This window comes from Mus musculus, chromosome 9, assembly GCF_000001635.26.
Source record: "Mus musculus strain C57BL/6J chromosome 9, GRCm38.p6 C57BL/6J".
Lineage (NCBI taxonomy): Eukaryota > Metazoa > Chordata > Mammalia > Rodentia > Muridae > Mus > Mus musculus.
This window is the reverse complement of record NC_000075.6, coordinates 45,193,669-45,213,546: the sequence shown is the minus strand read 5'-3', so window position 1 is coordinate 45,213,546 and position 19,878 is coordinate 45,193,669. Positions and strand designations below refer to the sequence as shown.

At 49.8% G+C, this 19,878-nt stretch overlaps 2 protein-coding genes across 5 annotated transcripts in view; one reads left to right on the top strand and one right to left on the bottom strand.

The window, feature by feature from the left end:
- BC049352 (cDNA sequence BC049352) overlaps positions 1 to 17,859 on the bottom strand; it is a 55,683-nt gene extending 37,824 nt beyond the window's left edge. Inside the window, exons 1-2 of one of the 2 annotated variants that reach the window (XM_006510476.3) lie at positions 17,554 to 17,859; positions 12,935 to 13,047 (exon numbers count right to left, since the gene is read on the bottom strand). In XM_006510476.3, coding sequence (XP_006510539.1) covers positions 12,935 to 12,947 — 13 coding nt within the window. In that variant the 5' untranslated portion in view covers positions 12,948 to 13,047; positions 17,554 to 17,859. The remainder of the gene's footprint in view (positions 1 to 12,934; positions 13,048 to 17,553) is intronic. The other variant, NM_001198971.1, reaches the window with a different exon arrangement.
- The window catches only part of Tmprss4 (transmembrane protease, serine 4), a 31,394-nt gene continuing 20,943 nt past the window's right edge, over positions 9,428 to 19,878 (top strand). For 2 of the 3 annotated variants that reach the window (NM_001364528.1, NM_145403.3), the window contains exon 1: positions 9,512 to 9,762. Coding sequence is in view for 1 of the 3 variants with exons in the window: in NM_145403.3 (NP_663378.1) it covers positions 9,760 to 9,762 (3 nt within the window). In the remaining 2 variants the exon portion in view is untranslated. Of the gene's footprint in view, positions 9,763 to 19,878 lie in introns of all 3 variants that reach the window. The other variant, XM_017313272.1, reaches the window with a different exon arrangement.

Here is a 19,878-nt window from a genome sequence, read left to right as displayed (position 1 = left end):
TGTTCTTCCCACTTCACATTCTCTCCTCCACAAAACCTCTCCCTGTCCTGCGCACCGAGCACACCTCCACCCCTTCAGCACAGGATCAAGAGATGAAGAATCCTGGTACAGACTGTCTGAGACCAATGGCATAAACTGGAAAGGGTGTGCTGGTCAGTCTTGATTGCCAATGTGACTGGACCGAGAGAGGCTTAGATTACTAGTAAAGGCCACGCTGGGCGAGTCTGTGAGATCTGCAGAAACAATTGGCATGGCAACTGAGGGAGAAAAAAAAACTCTCTCTGAAGGTGGCTGACACTACTCAGAAGGTTGGAACCTGGATAGAGAAAGTAGAGGAATGGAGAAGAGAGCCAGCCAGCATATGCAGGCCTCATGCTTCCTCAGCACACAGAGACTGCCTGCATCTGTGGGCCAGCCTTCTGCACCCTTTTAATGTGTGCTTGCCTTCACAAGTTCTCAGGAGGGCTTCCAGAGCTTCATTGGGGGGTCCTTCATTATGGGTCCTCTAGTTCTGAGCAACTGTTGGCTTCTGTGGCTTCCGTGGCTCTCCAGCAGGCACAGAGCTGTTGCTAGATTGGTCAGCCCTTTTATAATATACTTGACATATGAAACTGTTGGTTCTACAGTAATGACTGAATATGCACTTAGAAGGGCGGTACGTCACTTCTCTCCTCTTTCTTTCCCTATGCGTGGCTAGGGAAAGATTAGCCCCCTCCCCAAGATGGCGTCTTCACACAAAAGCAAAACCCAACACCTTTACCTCATGAAATCTCCATGGCTTCAGGATTCCATGTTCTAATCTGCCTCTGAAGGCCAAGAGAAAGAGCCAGAGCAGCCCCCTGTCCCCCAGCCTGAGACCACCAAGCCCCAGCAGATGGACTCAAGAGTTTCTCTGAGTAGTCTTAAAACCAAAAGCTGCACTCCTGCACACACATGTACACACAGACAAGGCGCCCCCTTGGTGCACTTGAGGTAGAAGTTACACTGAATAAACTAAACAGGATTTGACAGATAAGTTTGCTGTGATAAAAATAACCAAGGTAAAGATGGGAACCCTGGTCCACACAGAGCACAGGCTGCCCAGGATTCAGATGGTCTGTGTCTACAGTCATGGCGGAAGGAGAAGACTGCAGTGACCCTAAAGGAAACAAGGAGACACTGGCTCTGCCTTTTACTTCCCAGAACTACGAGCTCAGAGTGTCACAGCTGAATGATTTAAGCCAACAAGAAAATGCTGACTCTTAATTCTGGAGGCCAGATGTGTGGCATCCAGTGTGCCGGGCTGCACTTTCCAGGCTGTCCAGGAAAGGACCTGCCTTCATCCATTCTGTGCTGCTGCAACCAGGCATACCAGTCCACAGAGGGTGGAGACAAAGCATCAACACAGTCCCACATTACCAGTGGTAATTCATTCATAAGCTCTCATGGGCTGATCATTTCTTAAAAGCCCTGCCTCCATCGCTGTAACCAAATACCCGCCACACCCAAACTACAGAAGAGAAAGGTTTGTTCCAGTTCACGATCTCAGGAACGTCCATGAGTGCTTGCTGGGCCCTGCTGCTTTGAGGCCTAGAATGGAGCAGCATGACAGTGTGGGTGTGTCACACCATGGTGGCTGCATGGGGACCAGGAAGTAATGAAGGAGAAAAGAGGAGGGATTAGGGGCCCAATATCCCCTTCAAAGGTATGCTCCATTGGATAAGAAGACTTCCAATTGAGCCACGTCTCTTACAGGCTCTGCTTCCCCCTGACAGTGCTACCCAGCTGATGCACTGGGATAACACTGGGAAGTCCTTATATAGACATGGGGTTCATAGTTCTGTATGTCAGGTAGTCCTCAAGTCCTGACAGCGTCGGGTAAAGGCCTCCAGAAGGACATCTGAATACAGTGGAAGAGCAAGTAAGCCGTCCGGGAGAGACTCAGAGGGTGGAGACAAAGCACCAACTCCGTCCCACATTACCAATGGTAATTCATTCAGAAGCTATCATGGGCTGATCATCTCTTCAAAGCCCTGCCTCCACATCTGTTCTAACATGTGAGCCCTGCGGGGTACCTTGAAACATGGGAGGATCTTTTCTCGACTCTCCCAGCTGCTGGAAGCCACAGAGGCTCCCAGGCTTGTGGCAGGGTCATAGCTAAGTCTGCCTCTGCCTTCACACGGTCATCTTCCCTGCCTGCCTTCATACACCACTCCCCGCCATGTCTGTCTGTGTCCCTTGTTCTCTGCTGGGAAGCCAGTCCCGCTGGACAGCAGCTCCATCCTACTTCAGCCTGACGTCATCTCAACTCATCATCTCTGCACTGACTATTCAGAGGGTCTGCATACACATGGACTCTTAGCAGACACTTCTCAACTGACTGCAGGCACCCACTACCCCAGAGAAGGATGCCCCAAGCTGCCAAGAAATGATAGAGTAAAAGGGGCCATTTCCAGCTCTGGAACCATGGACAAGTGACTTGATTTCTCTGAGCCTTTATTACCTCACTGACATTTGGGGGTTGCTTAGAAAGTTGAAGTTGAGACAGTGTTTATAGCTGTAAAGCAATAAGGTGCTTCTTTACCTATAGGTAACTTCTTCCCTCTGTGATGTCCGACAGAGCATCAATGCCTCTACCACATCTTCCCAACCCTGTGGCATCTGCAGGGCTGTTCTCCACAGGAGCGTGTTGGCTCCCTAGATGACTTAGGGAGCTGATGCACTCAGAAGACATTTCCAAAGTCCCTCTGTAGAAGATCAGAGAATGACCATCTTATGGCTGAGATTTGCTGATGTCCTAAGGGACCAGGCCAGAAAGAGCCCAGTGTGTTTTCCTGTTAGTCCTTCCTCACCTGGACTTGGCTCAGGCTCCTGCATGTGCCCCAGTTTCTCTCGGGAGCATAGGATCGGGCCAAGCAAAGCTCACACCGAGGTTTAAGGGCAGAGGGAGCACATATGGTGTGCTGACTATGTGAGAGGCCACAGCTGCAGCTGGAAGTAACTCCACAGAGACTAGGGCAATGAGGCTCACCAGATTCTTCCAAGTCACAAACAGGTTGGAAGCCAGCTCCTTCCTGTCAGTGGGCAGCACTCTCTCCTCCCATCTTCCTTCCTGGAGGAATGCTACATCATATAATCTCACAGCAGGTTGAGCTGTGCAGCTGCCTAAACACCCAGGTAACTGAAGGAAAAAAAAAAAAAAAAGACGCACCCTGCCCTTACCCACATAGCTCACAGAAGGGGCTGGCACTTGGGTAAAAACACATGACCATCGAAGCAACAAAGAATCAGCGGTGCCTAAGGAATAGATGACAATGGTATGTGTAACCGGAAGTCCATTTTGATGGGAATGAGTCATTTAATGCTCATTTTCATCTTACTGTCTGTGTTGAATGTTTCCTAGGTACTCTGTAAGCATTTGATCACATCAGTCCCGGTAGGCAGGACCTATTACTGTCCTGTTACAGAGGAGGAAGGAGAGGTACAGAGAGACTAAGTAGCTTGCCCAAGGTGCCGTAGCCCGCAGACAATGGAGCGGCGATGACACAGATTTAAGCTGTGCATGAAGATTATTCCATGTGTGTGCTGTATACATAGCTGGGTCGTGAGAAAATGAGAAAAGCAGCAGAAGAAGATGAGATCACTTACTTACTAACCAGATTTAAAAGAAAAAAAAAAAAGCCCAATCTCAGAGTCCTCCCTATCTGCAGTCTTAAATCCACAACATGGTAGAAGAAACAGAATCTGGGGCTGGTAAGGAGACTCAATCAGCAAAGCACATGAACAAGCATGAGGACATGAGTTCAATCCCCAGAACCCACATAAAGCAAGGCACGCAGTGCTCGCCTGTGATCCCAGTACTGGGGCAGGAAGGCCAGGAAGAGCTCTACAGCTCCCTATCTAGCCAGCCTAGCTGAGTCACTGAGCTCCACGTTCAATGAGAACCCCCTATCTCAAATAACTGCCTATAGGCGCAGCACTCCAAAGGCTGAGGCAGGAGGATTACAAGTTTGAGGGCTACCCTTGGTTATATAGTGTATTAGAAAGGGTTTTTATTACTCCAATTATTATGTCATGACCAAATAGCAAGTTGGGAAGGAAGGTGTTTATTTGGTCCATCACCAGAGGAAGTCGGGACAGGAACTCAAGCCGGAATGGAACCTGGAGCTGATGCAGAGGCCATGGAGGGGTGCTCCATACTGGCCTGATCCCCCTGGTTTGCTCAGGCTACCTTCTATAGCACCCAGGAGCACCAGCCCAGGGATGGCGCCACCCACAATAGGCTGGGCCCTCCTCCATCAATCACCAATTGAGAAAATGCCTTCCGGCTAGATCTCACAGAGGCATTTCCTCAACTGAGGCTCCTTCCTCTCTGATGACTCTAACTTGTGTCAAGTTGATACAAAATTCAGCTAGCACATATGCTGAGTTTGAAGCTACTCTGAGCTACATAGATTCTGTCTCTATGAAAAAGAAAAAAGAAAGGAAGAAAGTGTCTTCCTGGATAGTTTCATGTCAACTTGACACAAACAAAAGTCATCTGAGAAGAGGGAACCTCAATTGAGAAAACGCCTCCATAAGACCTGGGTGTAGGCAAGCCTGTAGGGCTTTTTCTTAATTAGTGATTGATGGAGGAGGGCGTGGCTCATTGTGGGTGGGGCTGTCCCCGTGCTGGTGGTCCTGGGTTCTATAAGAAAGCAGGCTGAGCAAGCCAGGGACAGCAAGTCAGTAAACAGTACCCCTCCTGCCTCCAGGTTTCTGTCCTGTTTGAGATCCTACTCTCACTTCCTTCAGTGACTAACGGTGTTATTTGAGCCAAATAACCCCTTTCCTTCCCAACTTACTATTCTGTCACAGCGATTGAAACCAGAACTAAGTTAGAAAGTGTCTCAAAAGGTGTGTGTGAGAGAGAGAGAGAGAGTGAGAGAGAGAGAGAAATTGGACTCAGACACAATCTTGTTCTTGGCCAAGTTAAGGGGAAGATGCCAGGCTAATGGAAAGATCGCTCACTGAGCCTTCCACCAAGTTACAAGACGCAACAGCAACGTCTCCCCTGAGACACAGCTGTTCTGGTGCTCCAGGGGTCTGAGAGGCTTCTCAGAGGTTCCAGAAGAGCTGCAGCAGCCACCCTAGACCCTCTCCGTGGACTGTATATGGTGGAGTCAAAAGTCCTGAGCTTCCTGATCCACACAACGTGGGTTCCAACTCCATCTAAGCTCCAGCTTGCTCTTTTGTAAGAGACGGCAGTACCATCCTCATGATGGAGTGAATTAATGTGACACTGTACAGAAGCCTAAGGACATCGCTCAGAGGAGCATATGAGGCACTGACCAAATTTTACTCTCTGTAGCTTATTTGAAAGCAACTGTGTCCCCTGTCATACTGTCAGGCCCCTACATGTCTTCACCCTCCTTGAGGCCTTGGTAAGTGTTAACTGAATTGGCTGCTCCATCAGCAGGAGCCACAAGAGAAATGTCAGCTCCTCACCAACAGAGGTGACTAAAGAATCTTTGGGGGCACACTGAGGTTCCCATGTCTCTAGATAAATGACAGTTCTCGTAGAAAGGCAGAGACTTGATGGAGAGCCTCACTTTCACGCCCTTTCCATGATGCAGTTCCTCCTGCTATCCCATAGGATGGTTGAGCGCTCACTCCTTTCACGGGGCACTGCACTGCCAACGGTGTGAAAGTCATGGATACTGCTGGCTCCTGCCCACCCACTGCACCCTTCTTTATCTCATGTCTTGAATAAAGTCAGACAAACAGATCTGTTATTGAACTTGAATTGCTTGGGTTCAGAGGGCGGATCAAAGGGATTTGCCTTTACTAAGTTCTAACTCTGAACAGTGTCTTTCTGCTCCTAAGACAGTGGTAGCAGCAGCAGCAGCAGCAGCGGTGGTGAGCTCTCAGGGGCAGGTAACTCCTTACCCAGAGAGCTTAAAAGGAGGATTCAGGTTGAGTAGGTGGAGGGATGGGGGCACTGAAAGTCTACATTTCTGTCAAACTCTCATGAACTTTGGTCATGTCTTAAGCAGAGAGCCCAGCGGGCTTGCTTTTACAGGGTGCTTGAAGGTGGAAGTGCAGGGTGTGGGCTGACTAAGCTCTCTGAGAGAGATCATTTCTGTTTTCTCCAACTGTAGTGTCTAACCACACTGATAACACCATAGGAAACATCCCTTGGGTGGGTGGGTGGGTGGGTGAGTATGGTTGGATGGAAAGGTGACTGCTGATATTAAGATCAAATGTACAGTCGGAAACACTTATCCAGTAAGATGTAGTTCTATGAACTGGGGGTAGAACAAAGGTGTGGGAGGGGGGAGGGGGAGACCGCTGCAGCTGAGGATGGTAAGAGCAGCAGATCGTGGAAGCTGAGAAAGAGTCTCCTAAGCCCCAAGGCATTCTCGTTGTGTCTGGAATGCCTTTCTAAACTTAGCATGATTTATGAGTGTATCCCATCACCTCCAACAGACCAAGGCAGGTGCTCTTAGGCCCCACTTTTCTCTCCTAACCCTGCACTAGGAGACTTTTCTCAGCCTCCACAATCCCGCTCTGCTTCTCTTCCCATCCTTTCCTGTTGCTCTCTACCCCCAGTTTATAGAACTACATCTTACTGGATAATTGTTTCCGACTGTGCACAGAAGAGCTGTATCCACAAGAGTAGGGATAATATCTCCACTCACCGAGTCTCTTTCAGGTAGCAGATACATGACCTAGATCATCTCCTTTAACTTTCATAACTACCTTGTGAAGCCATCCCTGCCTGACCCCTGTGTAGTGAGGAAGATGGAACTCAGGAAATAAAGTGTAACAGTCAAATAGCAATTAATATTAGGGCATGGGGACTCCGGGCTACCAAAGGCCATGCTCTTGACCTAAGATGATACAGGTTAGGTGAAGCCTGAAGCATATATCATACATACATATATATATACACATATATACATATATATCATGCATACATACACATATACCTACATACACTTACACATATACACACACTCACATATACATATATACACATACACACATATAAATGTATATACACACATATATACACATACATATATACATATGCATATATGGATACATGCATACGTGTATATATGCACACATAAGTTACTTTTATTGTTATTTTTCTTTCTTCTTTGAGATAGTCTCTCACTGTGTAGCTCAGCCTGTACTGGAATTTGCTCTTTGGACCAGGCTGGCCTCAAAGTCAAAGAAATCTGCCTACCTCTGCCACCCAAGTACTGGGATTAAAGATGTAAGCCACCATATCTGGCTTGTTTTTACTCTGTGTGGGAGGGAGGGGTGGCCTCGATGTGACTAGGGGCCCGTGATGGCCAGAAGCACAGATGTCTGTGTGCTGCCCAACATAGGTGCTAGGAACTGAACTCAGATCCTCTGAAAAATTCGTTTGGATTTGCAACCAAGCCATCTCTTCAGCTCCTGAAGCCTATATATATTGAAGAGATGTGTGTGTGTCTGTGTGTGTGTGTCTACATAAATTATAAAACCCAAACGGCAATGTGAATATACTACTGGAACCCTGTAGATGGCCTTGGGAGGGGTCATATGAGTGAGAGGAACAAAAGCCCCAGGGTCACAGTGACTCTGAAGCTGACACACTTGGGGAGAGGAGCAAAGAGAGAAAGGGAAATCTGCTGCAAGGGAGAGGGAAGGAGAAGCAGGAAGCCAGCGGTGAGCGAGCGAGGAGGAGGGGAAAGCCAGCAGGAAATCTAAAGGCAGAGGGAGGCTCTGGGGTGGGCTTTGGCTGATAGAATGTTTTCCTAGCATTTACAAGGCTGCAGGTTCTATCCCCAGCACTGCATACATAAACCAAAAGTTATGAGGCACATCTTATTCTCAGGACTCAGTAGGTAGAGGCAAGGTGATCTGAAGTTCTCGTCATTCTGGGCTAAAGCAGTGAATTAGAGGCCAGCCTGGGCTACAGGAGACCCTGTACCCTCTACCCATACCCATACTCATACCATCCCCTAAAAAGGCTGAGGCCTCCCGTTGAAGAAGGAGTTATGGCTTAGCTGTTCACACCGGGCACCTGGGAGAGGCAGGCCTGTTTCCTACAGGCCACAGGGCCTCCGTCTCTCAGCTGTTATGTTCCTCCCCTGAGTATCACAGCAGCTTATTCAGTCCCGCCTGACTGCCTCCTTCCCAGGCCCATGCAATGCCTTCCCAGAATCATCTGGGAACTTGAGCCAAAGCCTGAGCCAGGAGTGCTGAGCAATCACCCTGCTGCCAGCCCTGCCCTGCAGCAGTCCCTCCTGGCTCACCTGAGCACTGGGTGAGGAAAGAAAACATATAGGCCAGATGTTTATCCTGGCACAGACTGGAACCCAACAAGGAAGGCCTGGCCACAGGTGACCCACCGCTGAAATTCTTCTTTAAGAAGCCGTGCTATGGCCCCAAACTTCCTGCTCTAAAGGTCTCTGTCTGGGGTGAGGAAGTTTGAGAGCCTCGTGGACTCAGAAGGCCCTGAAGACCCTATAGGTTTGGCCTCAGATGGAACCTAGGCTACTCAACATAGACCATAGCAACCATATCCCCAGTGTTCTGATGCCTCTGTAGGGTCAGGATGGCAGCCCATCCTGACTGGCAGTGGGAGAGGACTCAGGTTCCAACCACCACTGTTCTTCTGTTAGAAACTTCTTTACCATCCCCAAAGGTCGAATAGAACAAAATTGTCTCCATGAGGTTATCATGAGAGTTAACGAGATGGCGCACAGAAGCACATTGCTAAATGGAAGAGCTAAGGCATACATCTTACTGTTCTCCCAGGAGAACCAGATGTGAAACAGAACACAATGTACATTTTTTTTAATGTGTATGTGACGGGAGGTTTTGCCCCAGGGACTCTGTAAATGTCCAGGTCCCTTTTAGCTGTACAGTCTGATCCCAAAGTTCCACTTCATACAGCCCCTGGCCTGGGGTGGTTCCAACTATCCTATGTGGCAAGACATGGATCAAAAATGAGCCTGTGAAGAAGAGGACCTAGCCCTAGTTGTAGTACACTGGTGACTTTCCAGCAGTACGCTATTTGAAAGGCGCATTGCTTGCCAGGTAGGTTAGGTTGCTCATTCGCCCAACACTCACTCTGAGTCTTGGGAAGGGAAGAACACACATGTTCTTTAGGGATGAGATCCACATGGACACCCCAATCCTAATGCCTGACACAAGCTAGTAATCTACCGTGCCAACTTCCTGCAACCCACAAAAAAGCACCGCCATGGTGAGAAGTCACACAACCAGAGGAAAGAGAAAGAGAAAGAGTTGTCTGCCGTCAACTAGCCTCAGCCAATGCCCGCCCTCCTGCCTTCCTGGTTGGATGAAAGGCATTCAAGCAGATAGGCTTGTGTAACTCTTTAGGTGTGTCACCTGTCCTTAGGCCTATGAACCACTCCAGGTGTTGTCCCTGCCCCTAACGACTGGGTGTCAGATTACAAGACACATAATCATTCCAGTTTGGCAACTTCACCGGTTGTGTTATAGGACTTGACCAGCCCCAATAGTCCTCAAGTCACTCCTAGATACAGTGGCAGGTGGTAGCTGGCTTGCGGAAGGAAGAGGAAGAAGAGAATGTGGGCCATCAAGGAGCAAGGCCAGCCTTGCACTTGGGCCCCCTCTGCTCAGTGCTGACCAGGGCTTTCTGAGCCGCTTCCTAATGAGGCTCATTTGAAGACCCCCCCCCACCCCCCTCCTGCTGTCTTGGGTGGCAGAGCTAGCTCCAGGCTGTAAGAAAATTAGGAGGATTACCAAAGCAGTATGGTAAGTACAGGGGCCCTCAGGGTGGGGAGGGCAGCTGTCCACAAAGGGCTGTTCAAGGAACCTGTGGGGTCATTAACTGAGAATGTTATAACACCTTCCAGGCTTAATAAAAAAGAGGTCACAATTGAGTCACCTCCACGTCCAGCCTCTCATACCCATCAGGGCTCCTCTGCCTCCATCATTGAAGGTGGGCGTAGATAGAAGTCAGGGCTGTCTTTGTCCACCAATCGCCTCAAAGTCATGCTTGTTCCTTTGCATACTGTCTCGTGTGTGTGTGTGTGTGTGTGTGTGTGTGTGTGTGTGTGTGTGTGCGCGCGCCCTGGAGGATGTCATGGTTTCTTCAAAGGCAAGGGCTACTTTGGTGTCACAGTGACCCTCAGACACTCCCTGAGAAAAGTCACTCCTATCCTTTATAAAGAAAACAGTATAGATATGCCCCCCAAAACAATCAGGGGTGTCTGTGGGGCTCTTCTGTTTGATCTCTTTAATGCTCATCTCCATTGACTATCTTTAGCATCTTCTGCTGCTGGCTTGTCCTCTCAAGGGGGACAGCTGAGAACCAGGAAGGGGAAGAGATAATCGCCAGGCCTAAAGTGGGAGCCAGTGGGTCTTGATTCCCCAATCCTCAGCAGTCGCTCAGGCAGTAAAACAGAAAGGTTGAAGAAAGGACCTGCCTCCCCCATGACAAAAGGGGGTAGGTGCTACCTAACGCTTCCAGTGACCCACTAGTAAAAAAGTCTTGCAAAATGCTAGTGTCTGGTAAGGGCAGAACACCAGGAACTGCCTTGTCGGTACTAGACCAGGGCTGGGACTGAAGCACTAACTACCTACTACTCCATCAGAGGGGGTCCTGTGCAGAGGTGCCCCCACTGGGGTCAGTGAGGAAGGAAGGGAGCAGTGCCCACCTCCAGACTGTGAGCCACTGCTTTGTAGCACTGAGGAACCCTGGGTTGCCCCCTCTTGGATGAGCCACTGGCCAGGGTGCCATTTCTAAGGCAGCTGACAGGAGCAAAAGCTGATGTGGAACTCAATACCAGGATGCCAGCTCTCTGCAAGGTCTTGAGACTTTAATTTCACTGAGATTCAACGCATCCTCTACCCCTGTAGAAGGGAAACAGCGTGGTTCCCAAAACCCCTGGCACATACACAGGATGCTTAGAAAGGCTGAGCAAAGCAATGTGTGTGAACAGACTCTGTAAAGCAGGAAGCCCGAGCAAATGAGAGGCTGTAGGTAATAAGGAACCCATTCCAGGAAGTGAGAGCCAGAACCATGTCTCACCCTGCCCTGCTGCCACCACGGAATGAAAGTTGGGTGTTGCTGATGAGGGAGGAGGTAGATGGTCAGCATGGGTGAAGGGTCAGGCCACAAGGTCACAGAGCAATGGCCGCTAGACTGCAGAATAGAACTGCCAAACTCTGGCCCTGAGCAAACCACTAAGCTACCTGTGTGTGGCAACCAGTCCTTTCCCATTGATGAGGCCAGAATGAGCCTAGCTCTCGGCCCACAAGAGAGGACGGGGTAACACAGGCCAGGCTCAGCCCTCCCTGCTCTTTCCCTCTATCCTCCTGCCTCTCCCTGCAAGAGCTGGTCAAAGTCCAGCTGCCAGTTAACAACGGTTTTCCTTGTGTTTACTCTGCCAGTTATGTCCAGGGAGAGCCACAGCAGGCCACCAGTCCTGTGCCGAGTGAGAGTCTAGTGTCTGACCTGCCACATGTCCTCTGCATCTGAGACCAAAGGGGGAAGTTGGGGACCTCTGACTAGCCAACCTGGGCACGATTCATTACTACTCTGTAAGTCCTAAGCACACTAGGCTCCAAAGAAGAGGATGTTATTATCCAAACAAGGCAGGGCCATTATTAACACCCAAAGTCAGTCTCAACCCTTCAAGGTATTCCCCACTGCTTTCCTATTCTTGCCTCTACTGCCCCAAAGTATTTTGTGGGCTTGACTGGAGGACTGTGGCCAATGAATAGGCCAGCCCTCTGGCAACAGAGGTCTAATAGCAGGTGGACTTTCCACTCAGATTGAATAACAGACTTCAGGAGCTCTGGTGATGTCATCCTTGGCTTTGGGGTGGCATATTTAGAGTTGGGTAGTAGATAGAGCTGGGTGATGCTCTCTCTTCATACCTGCTTCCCCACGGGAAGAGAACCTGATGTCACTGCGGCTCCAGGGAGCCAGCTGCGTAATCAGCCCTGGCCAACAACCAACTGTTTGGCAAGGGGTGGAGGTGTTGAGAAATATCTAGATGCTTGCCTCCTTAGAGGAGCTCACCAGAGAGGGATCACAAGGTACCCCTGAGCCAAAATCTCTCCAGAGTGGCTGGAAGCTAACCCCAGAGGAGAAAGTGCTTGCTTTGGACTTCTTGAAGAATGAGCCAGCTCTCTCCAGGCAGGGAAGCCAGGAAGGGTGTGTGTCGACATAGAGGGAATTTCACAAGACAAGCAAGACAGATGGTAGTGCGGGGACAAGAGACAGCACACTATGGCGGGAGCAAACTGTGTAGGGAGCAGAGAGGTCACGATGCATGCACTATGATCCCTTCATCAGAGAACTCCGCCTCAGGGTCTCCCCCTGAGCTCAGAGAGGCAAGGCTGGAGAAGGGTCCCATCAACCGAGAGGTTGCCTCCAAAGGACCATGTTTCCCACCAGGCAAAGACCAGCTCTGACCACTCCTTGTACAGTAGTGCAGCCAGCCTCATCATCACCAGACCCTAGGAAAGCATTGGGAGGTGAGGACAAGCACAAAGTCATCACTGTGGAGCGTAATTCATTGTGGGGATGCTGTGAGGCAAGGTAAGGGGCCAAGAGTACCAGCCTTCTGGTGTCAGGAGCTGCAGGATGGGGGAGGGGCGATAGTATAAGGCGAGATGGGAAAAATCAGACCCCACAGAGGGCTCCAGAACTCTGGACCAACTTCCCAAAGCCCAAGCACAACTGGAGGCACACATCCTTGGACCTGCGAATCCCCGGAGGCCTCAGATTTCCCAATAACCTCTTCTGTTCAGCCTTCCATCTTGCCCAGATGCAAACATCAGCCTCAATATAACATGTCAACATCCCAGTGACACCCTAAGTGACAGTGGACTTCCTATGCCTGAAATGTACTTAAACTCACCACCACCAGACTGTGAGTTTCCCACAGCCAAGGCCCATCTTTCATCTTCTTACCTTTAGACATCATGGACCGGGGATGGAATAGTGCCCAGGTGTGTGAGTAAGTGACTGAGCGAGCAGTCAGTCAGTGGGTCGGTGACTGTCTGTCTGTTGGTCAGTCAGTGTCCCTGTAAATGGGGAGTGAATGACTGACTGATAAATGATCCAAAACCGAATCCCTTGTAGCCGGATTCTACTCTAGGTGATACAGAAAGCAAGGTTCACCTCATCCAACCTGAAAAAGTACCAAATCCTACCAGAAATAAAAGTATATTTGACCCTAAAAACAGAAGCTGGGGATGAGGGAAGGACAGGTCTGAGCCTGTTGGAAGCCCCAGCAACAGGACTGGGGAGAGTCAAGCAAGCAGAGACAGTGTGGCAATCCCCCTGTGATGTATTTAACTGCACCACCCAGCATGCCACTCCGATTAAACACTAGATCGCAGCAGAGAAACAGAATTCAAAGCTGCAACGCCCTCTCCTCCTGTCTGCTCAGGAGTGCTTCCCACTTCTGGGTCTTTCTGAAAATGGAAATTCACAGGTGGCAGGTGAAAGATCACTTTCTGGAGGAAGCAGGTGACAGAATGAGGTGGTCTGTCCAGGGGTGTGGAGGGGTCTTTGGTCCTGAAGTACGCTGCACATCTGCCTGGGCTTTGCCCTCTGGTGGGACAGAGATGCCCATGCTTGGCAAACTGGCTGTGGTGTCAACATCTTCCACTACTGTCTGCCTATACTATGTCTCCACTGCTCATAGAGTGGGTACCTAAGTGTCTACCATAGACTGGGTTCTAAAAAGACCCTGGAAGGTTAGGAGAAGATTTAAGATCTAGAGACACACACTCCTGGGTTCCAAGACTGCACAGAAGGAGCAAGCTAAAATGCTCACCTTATTCCAGCAGAACATGGCCCTCCTTCACCCACAGATGCCACCAAGAAGGGAACAACCATAGCACTTTCACCAAGGGAATAAATGGGGAACCTTTATCCCATTGTCACCTTGGCACCAGAGACATCCCCACTGGCCTATCCTGGGGACCTGGAGCCCCTGATGTCTTATAGAGTCATGGCAACAGACTTCTCATCCTAACCTGATGCCAGAAGTGCAGCCTCCGTGGCTCAAGCATCTCCCTCTGAGTAGAACACCATCGCTCTGAGACTTGGAGGTTAGGAGATAGAGGCACAGAGACATCCAATGCCTTGAAAAGGTCACTTGCTTCTAGGAGGCAGAGATAAGACTCCAAACTCATCAGGTTTACAGACCTATGAGACCAGCACTCGGTGTTTCCTGAGCCACTGTGGAACTGGGACACCCCATGGCACTACCTCCATGCTAATGGAATTTACAGCAAAGTGTGCATGAAGTGAAGATACTAACACAAGGGGGTTGGGGGAAGGAAGGGCTTGGGTTTTTGCAGAGACTTCAGCCCTTCCTAAGATGCCAAAGATTGGAGGAAGGGAGAGCAGCACAAGCCACTGGGCATTGTCACGAACCTTCAGGGAGGCTGAGACAAAGTTTCACAGCCAGTCTTCTCAGGGAAAAAATTATCCATATTGCCATGTGACCATTAAAGAGAGAAAACTGATGTAAAGCCAAGCCAGGTATAGTGGCTCACACCTGTAATCTGAGCATCCTGGAAGCTGAGGCAGAAGGACTGCCATGAATATGAGACCAGCTTAGGCTACCAACAAGTTCCGAGAGGGAACAATGAGTGAGTCAGGCCTCAGACCAGTCTCACCTGACAAGAGATGGTGCAAGCCACAAGCCAGAAGTCAGCCAGCAGCCAGCAGTTCCCAGTCACAGACTCCTGGGAAAGGACCTATGAGGCCTTATGTGTTCTGGCCTTGCAGCCCTCACTGGAACCCAATTTAGAATTCCATAAGCAAAACAGAAATCCCACAGTGGCAGCACTTGGAAGGACTGTAGCCTCACCCGCTCTTGCCCCCACCTAACCACCCCAGCACTGCTGGAGCTCTGCCTAGTAACCAAAGACGCTAGAGGCCCTGCATCTGGACCTGCCTCTGTCTGCTTGAGAAACTCCTGCGTGGTGGACCAGCTCCTACTCACCCCACCCCCCTTTCCAGGAAGTGCTTCTAGCTTCAGCAATCCTCCCTCTAACAAGAGAGCTCCCGCAATCCCCTTACTGTCTGAGAATCCTCTTGGGCCTCTTCTTTCAGATGGTTTGAATGGCCAAGTGTGCTTATCCTTCTGTCTGGCTTTGCTTCTCTGACCTGCATCTGCTACCTAGCCATCAAAATAGCTGTCCAGCATCCTTCACATCCATGCCAGATGCTCTGTGAAACTTACCCGTTAAGTATCTACTCTGTCAGGTACTTGCCAGGTATTCAAACATTGTTAGTAATTATTAAGAACAGTAGCAGGCTATCTGCTCATGGGCACAAGAATTCTGACTCTTGTGTGTAACTGGGTCTCCAGCCCCCAAACAGTGCTTTTCTGACTGAATAAAATAATTTTATTACAGTTCTTGCACTTTGCTCCAGGCCATGTGCTGGAGACCATGCATATTTGGAGCTCATTAGGAGGAAGACTTACTAAAAACCAATCTCTGTCTCTCTCTGTGTCTCTCTTTGTCTCTGTCTTCTCTCATTGTCTCTCTCTCTGTCTCTCAGTGTCTCTCTCTTTCTCTTTCATTCACACATGAAATTGAGGCTCTTGATGGTCAAATAATTTGAGTACAGAGGTGGGATTCAGACCTCAATGGCAGGATGCCATAGTCCGTGCTCCATCCCCTGTCAAGATGCCTCTTCTAACAGTAGCATCCCAGCAAGAGGAAACTTTCCAAGCACTTGCAGAGTTATATGAGTGGGCAGGAAAGTGGGAGAAGAACACTAGGTTATGCAACCACAAGGTAATAATGCAGAGAAGTCCCGGAAGCGCCACCAGAATGCTATTTATAGGCTCTGAAGTTCAGAGTTCCCAGGAAAGCCATCAGAGAGTCACTGAGTCTTTTGCGGGCAGATCAGCAGCAGCAGCCAAAGGAGCCACCAGAGGCTGGCTATCCCTGAGACACCTGGAACAAAGCAGGCTGCTCCCTTCTGCCCTTGCAGGGAACCTTGCCGGTGTACTTGAACTCTATTTGACATGACTGAAGTCCAGCCAGCACGTCTTCTCAGGAAGAATGGATACAGTGGGCCCCACCCCAACCAGAGCAGCTGAGACCCTTTAGACCACAAAAATCAACCAAGGGGGCCATAAACAGCAATGGGATCCTGAGAGGACCAGCTGAGGTCTTTGAGGGCTTGGAAGGGTGCTCGTAGCAGGTGGAGTGTTTGTGCTGATTCAAACCCACATTGCAAAGTGGGAAGGAAGCTAGGGTCAGGAGACACAGAATTGCCCAGGATTGCTTAGCAGCTCAGCTGGGGAGCCAGGCCCTCTCTATAAAATCCCCTCTTCCCTTATACCACTTCCTATATCTTAATGTTTAAAGACAATTCAGGACAAACAAAGGAAGTTGAGTTTTGTTGTTGTTGTTTTGTTTTGTTTTGTTTTAAGACAGCATCAACTCTGTGGAATTCTCTTATAAACATCAGACTGCATTGTGGGTGGCAGCTACCTGGTTTGGGTAAACGTTATTTAGAGAACTTATCTAAGCTCTAGCATCCATGAGCCCTCCCAACAAGCAGGTGCCCAAGAATCCATGGAAGGCTGGAAGTCTAACCTGTGCAGCCTCATAAACACACACACACACACACACACACACACACACACACACACACACACACACAAATGCATGCACACACACACACACACTACCATTGGGTCTCTTCGGGAAGCTACCTTTTCATCTGACCGTTCTGGAAAGAGAAAGTGGGCACAGGTTGTTAGGGCAGGGGGTGGGGTGGGGGAGCTGAGCAAAATAGAACAACCAAGAATTCAGAAATAGAGGGGCGGGGACTGCCTTCCCTGGGTTTGTTGGCTGTGCAAGAGTGAGCTCACAACAGAGCCACCTGGAACAAAAGGCCTCAGGAGGAAGCCAGGTGTCTACAGTCAGCTCCTCCGAAGACATTGGCCCACAGTGTAGCTAGAGGGCAGAGATCTTGCAAACCCTGTACCACACCTCCATCATGAAACAGGGATTCTTGCCTCTCTACCCTGGTCTTCCCTCTCCAGGCTCTACCCGAAGTTAAGGGCCTGGCAGAAACACAAAGGTTGATTCTTAAATAACAGAACTGAACAGCAGGCTCAGTAGCTGGATTAACAGTGGGTTATCTGACTCCTCTCTCCCGCCCCCAGGCCTTGCCCTGGAGCTATTATACCTTGGAATGGGTAGGATTCTCTACTCTAATTGCCAACAGGTCAGCACTTATGTGGTTTATTACAAGGCACGGTGGTTTCTAATGTAGCAGCTGGGCTGAGGTTAGGTTAAAAGAAAGCCTACACCTGGTAAAGACTGCTTCTCCTATGTGTGAAGCTGGTACCTAGCCTATTTTGCTGGACAGACATCCTGAAAACGGAGTCACAGGGCGGGACTACTTGGAAGCCAACATGGCTGTTGCCACTGACACCTTTGATTGCACCTTAAAATGCTGCACCACTGCAGCTCCCCCACCCCCGCCATGATGAAGCACCCCGCCATGATGAAGCACCCCTCCATAACCCCTTCCTGTCGCCTTACCTGCCATTGTGGAGGCACCAAGAGACAAGGTCTTGTTCCCAGCCTGATAAAGGCATCAAACTGCCTGCATAGCCACAGGTGGCCAGATGCCTGCCGGCGGTGGTAGGACTGATAGTTAGGTGTAGGTTCAGGGGGTCAGAGTGGCTTAAGGCTACCTAGAGCAACCCCCTGAACACCAGAGCTAGCTGTGGCCAAGCCTAGCTCTTCCCACTAACTGTGAGTAGCCCCAGGTCTCTTGGCTCACTCAGAGAGCAGTCCCCACCCTTCCCAGGGGTGCCCATGTCACCCTGTCACTGGCCTCAGCAACCTAACTCAATAAGCTAAGAGCCTCAGAGGGTCTGTGTACCCATCACCTGGCAACAGCCGCATCTTTAGCTCCAAGGTTTCCCTCTGAGATCAAGGGAAGCCAGGGCCCTTCCCATGGGATCCCAAAGCTGCCACAGAGAGGAACAAAGCCAGAGAAACAGCCTCTCGGTGCTCTAGTTTGTCTTCCTCGTCCCCACTCTGTTCTTCCAGCTCTCCCGCTAACCTCTTCCCAGAGCAAAGCAATGTCTGCTTCGGAGAAGCAGGCAGCTCAGCAGGGCGAAGGAGCTGGTGGGCTCTGTGCCTTGGGCCTCTTCATTATTCACTAGTGGAACACTAACACTGGTCTTTCCACTGTGGACTGATCAAGTTCTTTACCATCTCCGAAAGACAGTTCCCAGTGGCTTGGTGGGGGACCCAGTAGTCATAGAAGTTGAGAGGAGTGATCCAGCTGGACAGCAAGTCACAAGTCACACCCCCTTAGTTGTCTCTCTGTGGCTTTTTCTGTAGAATTTAAAAACAAAAGCTGCCTGGTCAGCTGTCTAGGGTCATCTGTCTCTGAAGTAGAAGCTAAAAGGAACCATTTAATATTTGGGACTCCGCTAAGCCCAGGAACTTCTCCAGGATATAAAACATTGAGGGAGGGTGAGAGGAGCCACAGCTGAGACGGGCAAACATGGTAGAAGATGGAAGACTCGATGGTAACATTAAGAGGGGCACTCCCAGACACCAAAGTCTGATGCCTATAGCAGCTGCCATCACCATTTGTGGATGCGTTGGCAAAGCCAGGAAGCTCGTCCAGGTCTCTGTGGGAAGAGCTGTGGCACTCCTGAGGGAGCATCCTGTGTGTTGATTGCAGGCAAAGCATAAGCAACAAGAGCACATTGCAGGAGGGTAGAGACTCAAAAGGATGTACTATCTCCCAAGGATGCTTAAACATGCAGGTCCTTGAAACTGCTGAGAAATGCAAGCAGACCTCAGATCCAGAAGCCCAAACTGGAGAGCTGGGTCTGCCCTTTACTTGCTCTGAAACCACAGAAGCCACTTTGTGGATAGACTTCGGCTTTCAATTCTATAAAGCATGAATGCCTTGGGATTTCCTAGAGATTAAATATAGTAGCACCTTCGAAAGGAAGATGTTGCACTTGATAAAACAATATTCAGCCTTCATAGGTGGATACTGGATTAATCTGTTCTCTTGATAGTGACCGACTGGAAAACAGAGCAGGAAGATGCTCTGAACTAACCAGGTACTAACAAGTACTTGTCAACAAGCATCCACTTGTTCTACTGTTCTACCAACATCCTGCTCCCACCACCACTACCACTGGGCACTAAGGGTCAGGAATTCTCAACCTTCCATTCTACTCCAGCCAGCAAAAGCTGTGTTCCAGATGAGCCCTAAGCTGGACATGGGCTGAATCAGACCCACAGGTCAGGGCTCTGTACAGTGTGAGTCAACAGAGCGCATGGCCTGCCTGGCCCAGCCAGCAGCTCTGACAGAAGTGTGAAGACTGGAGCCTTCACTTGGGCTATACAAGGACTGGACCATAGTAACTATGACCAGCTCAAGAGATTAAACTCAAGTTGAGGATAATCAAAGATATACCTAGCAGTGAAGAGGGAATCACAATTGGTCTTTGGTTGCTTTGCAAAGTTCCCTCTTCTACTGACTCTAGGATAGTATCTTTCCTCTGTCTGGCTTCAGGGAGAGTGGCCCAGGGTAGTCTTTAGAGAGCCTTTCAGCTCTACATCCTTGACCACGGCTGGATCTGCCACTGGTGGGATCTGATGGGATCTGAGTCCCTCATGGTACCCACATGACTCCACCTCATCTTTTTCTTCCTCAGTTCAGGACTTACTCTGGGCTGAGAGGGGGATGGAACTGCCCTCCAGTTCCTCTTTCTACTCTTCTCAGAACATCTCTAACATTGGTGGTCCCCAGTCACCATTCACAGCCCCAAAGCAAGCCTGCCTCACTGACACTGGCCCTGGTACTCATTAACTGCAACATCTCCACTT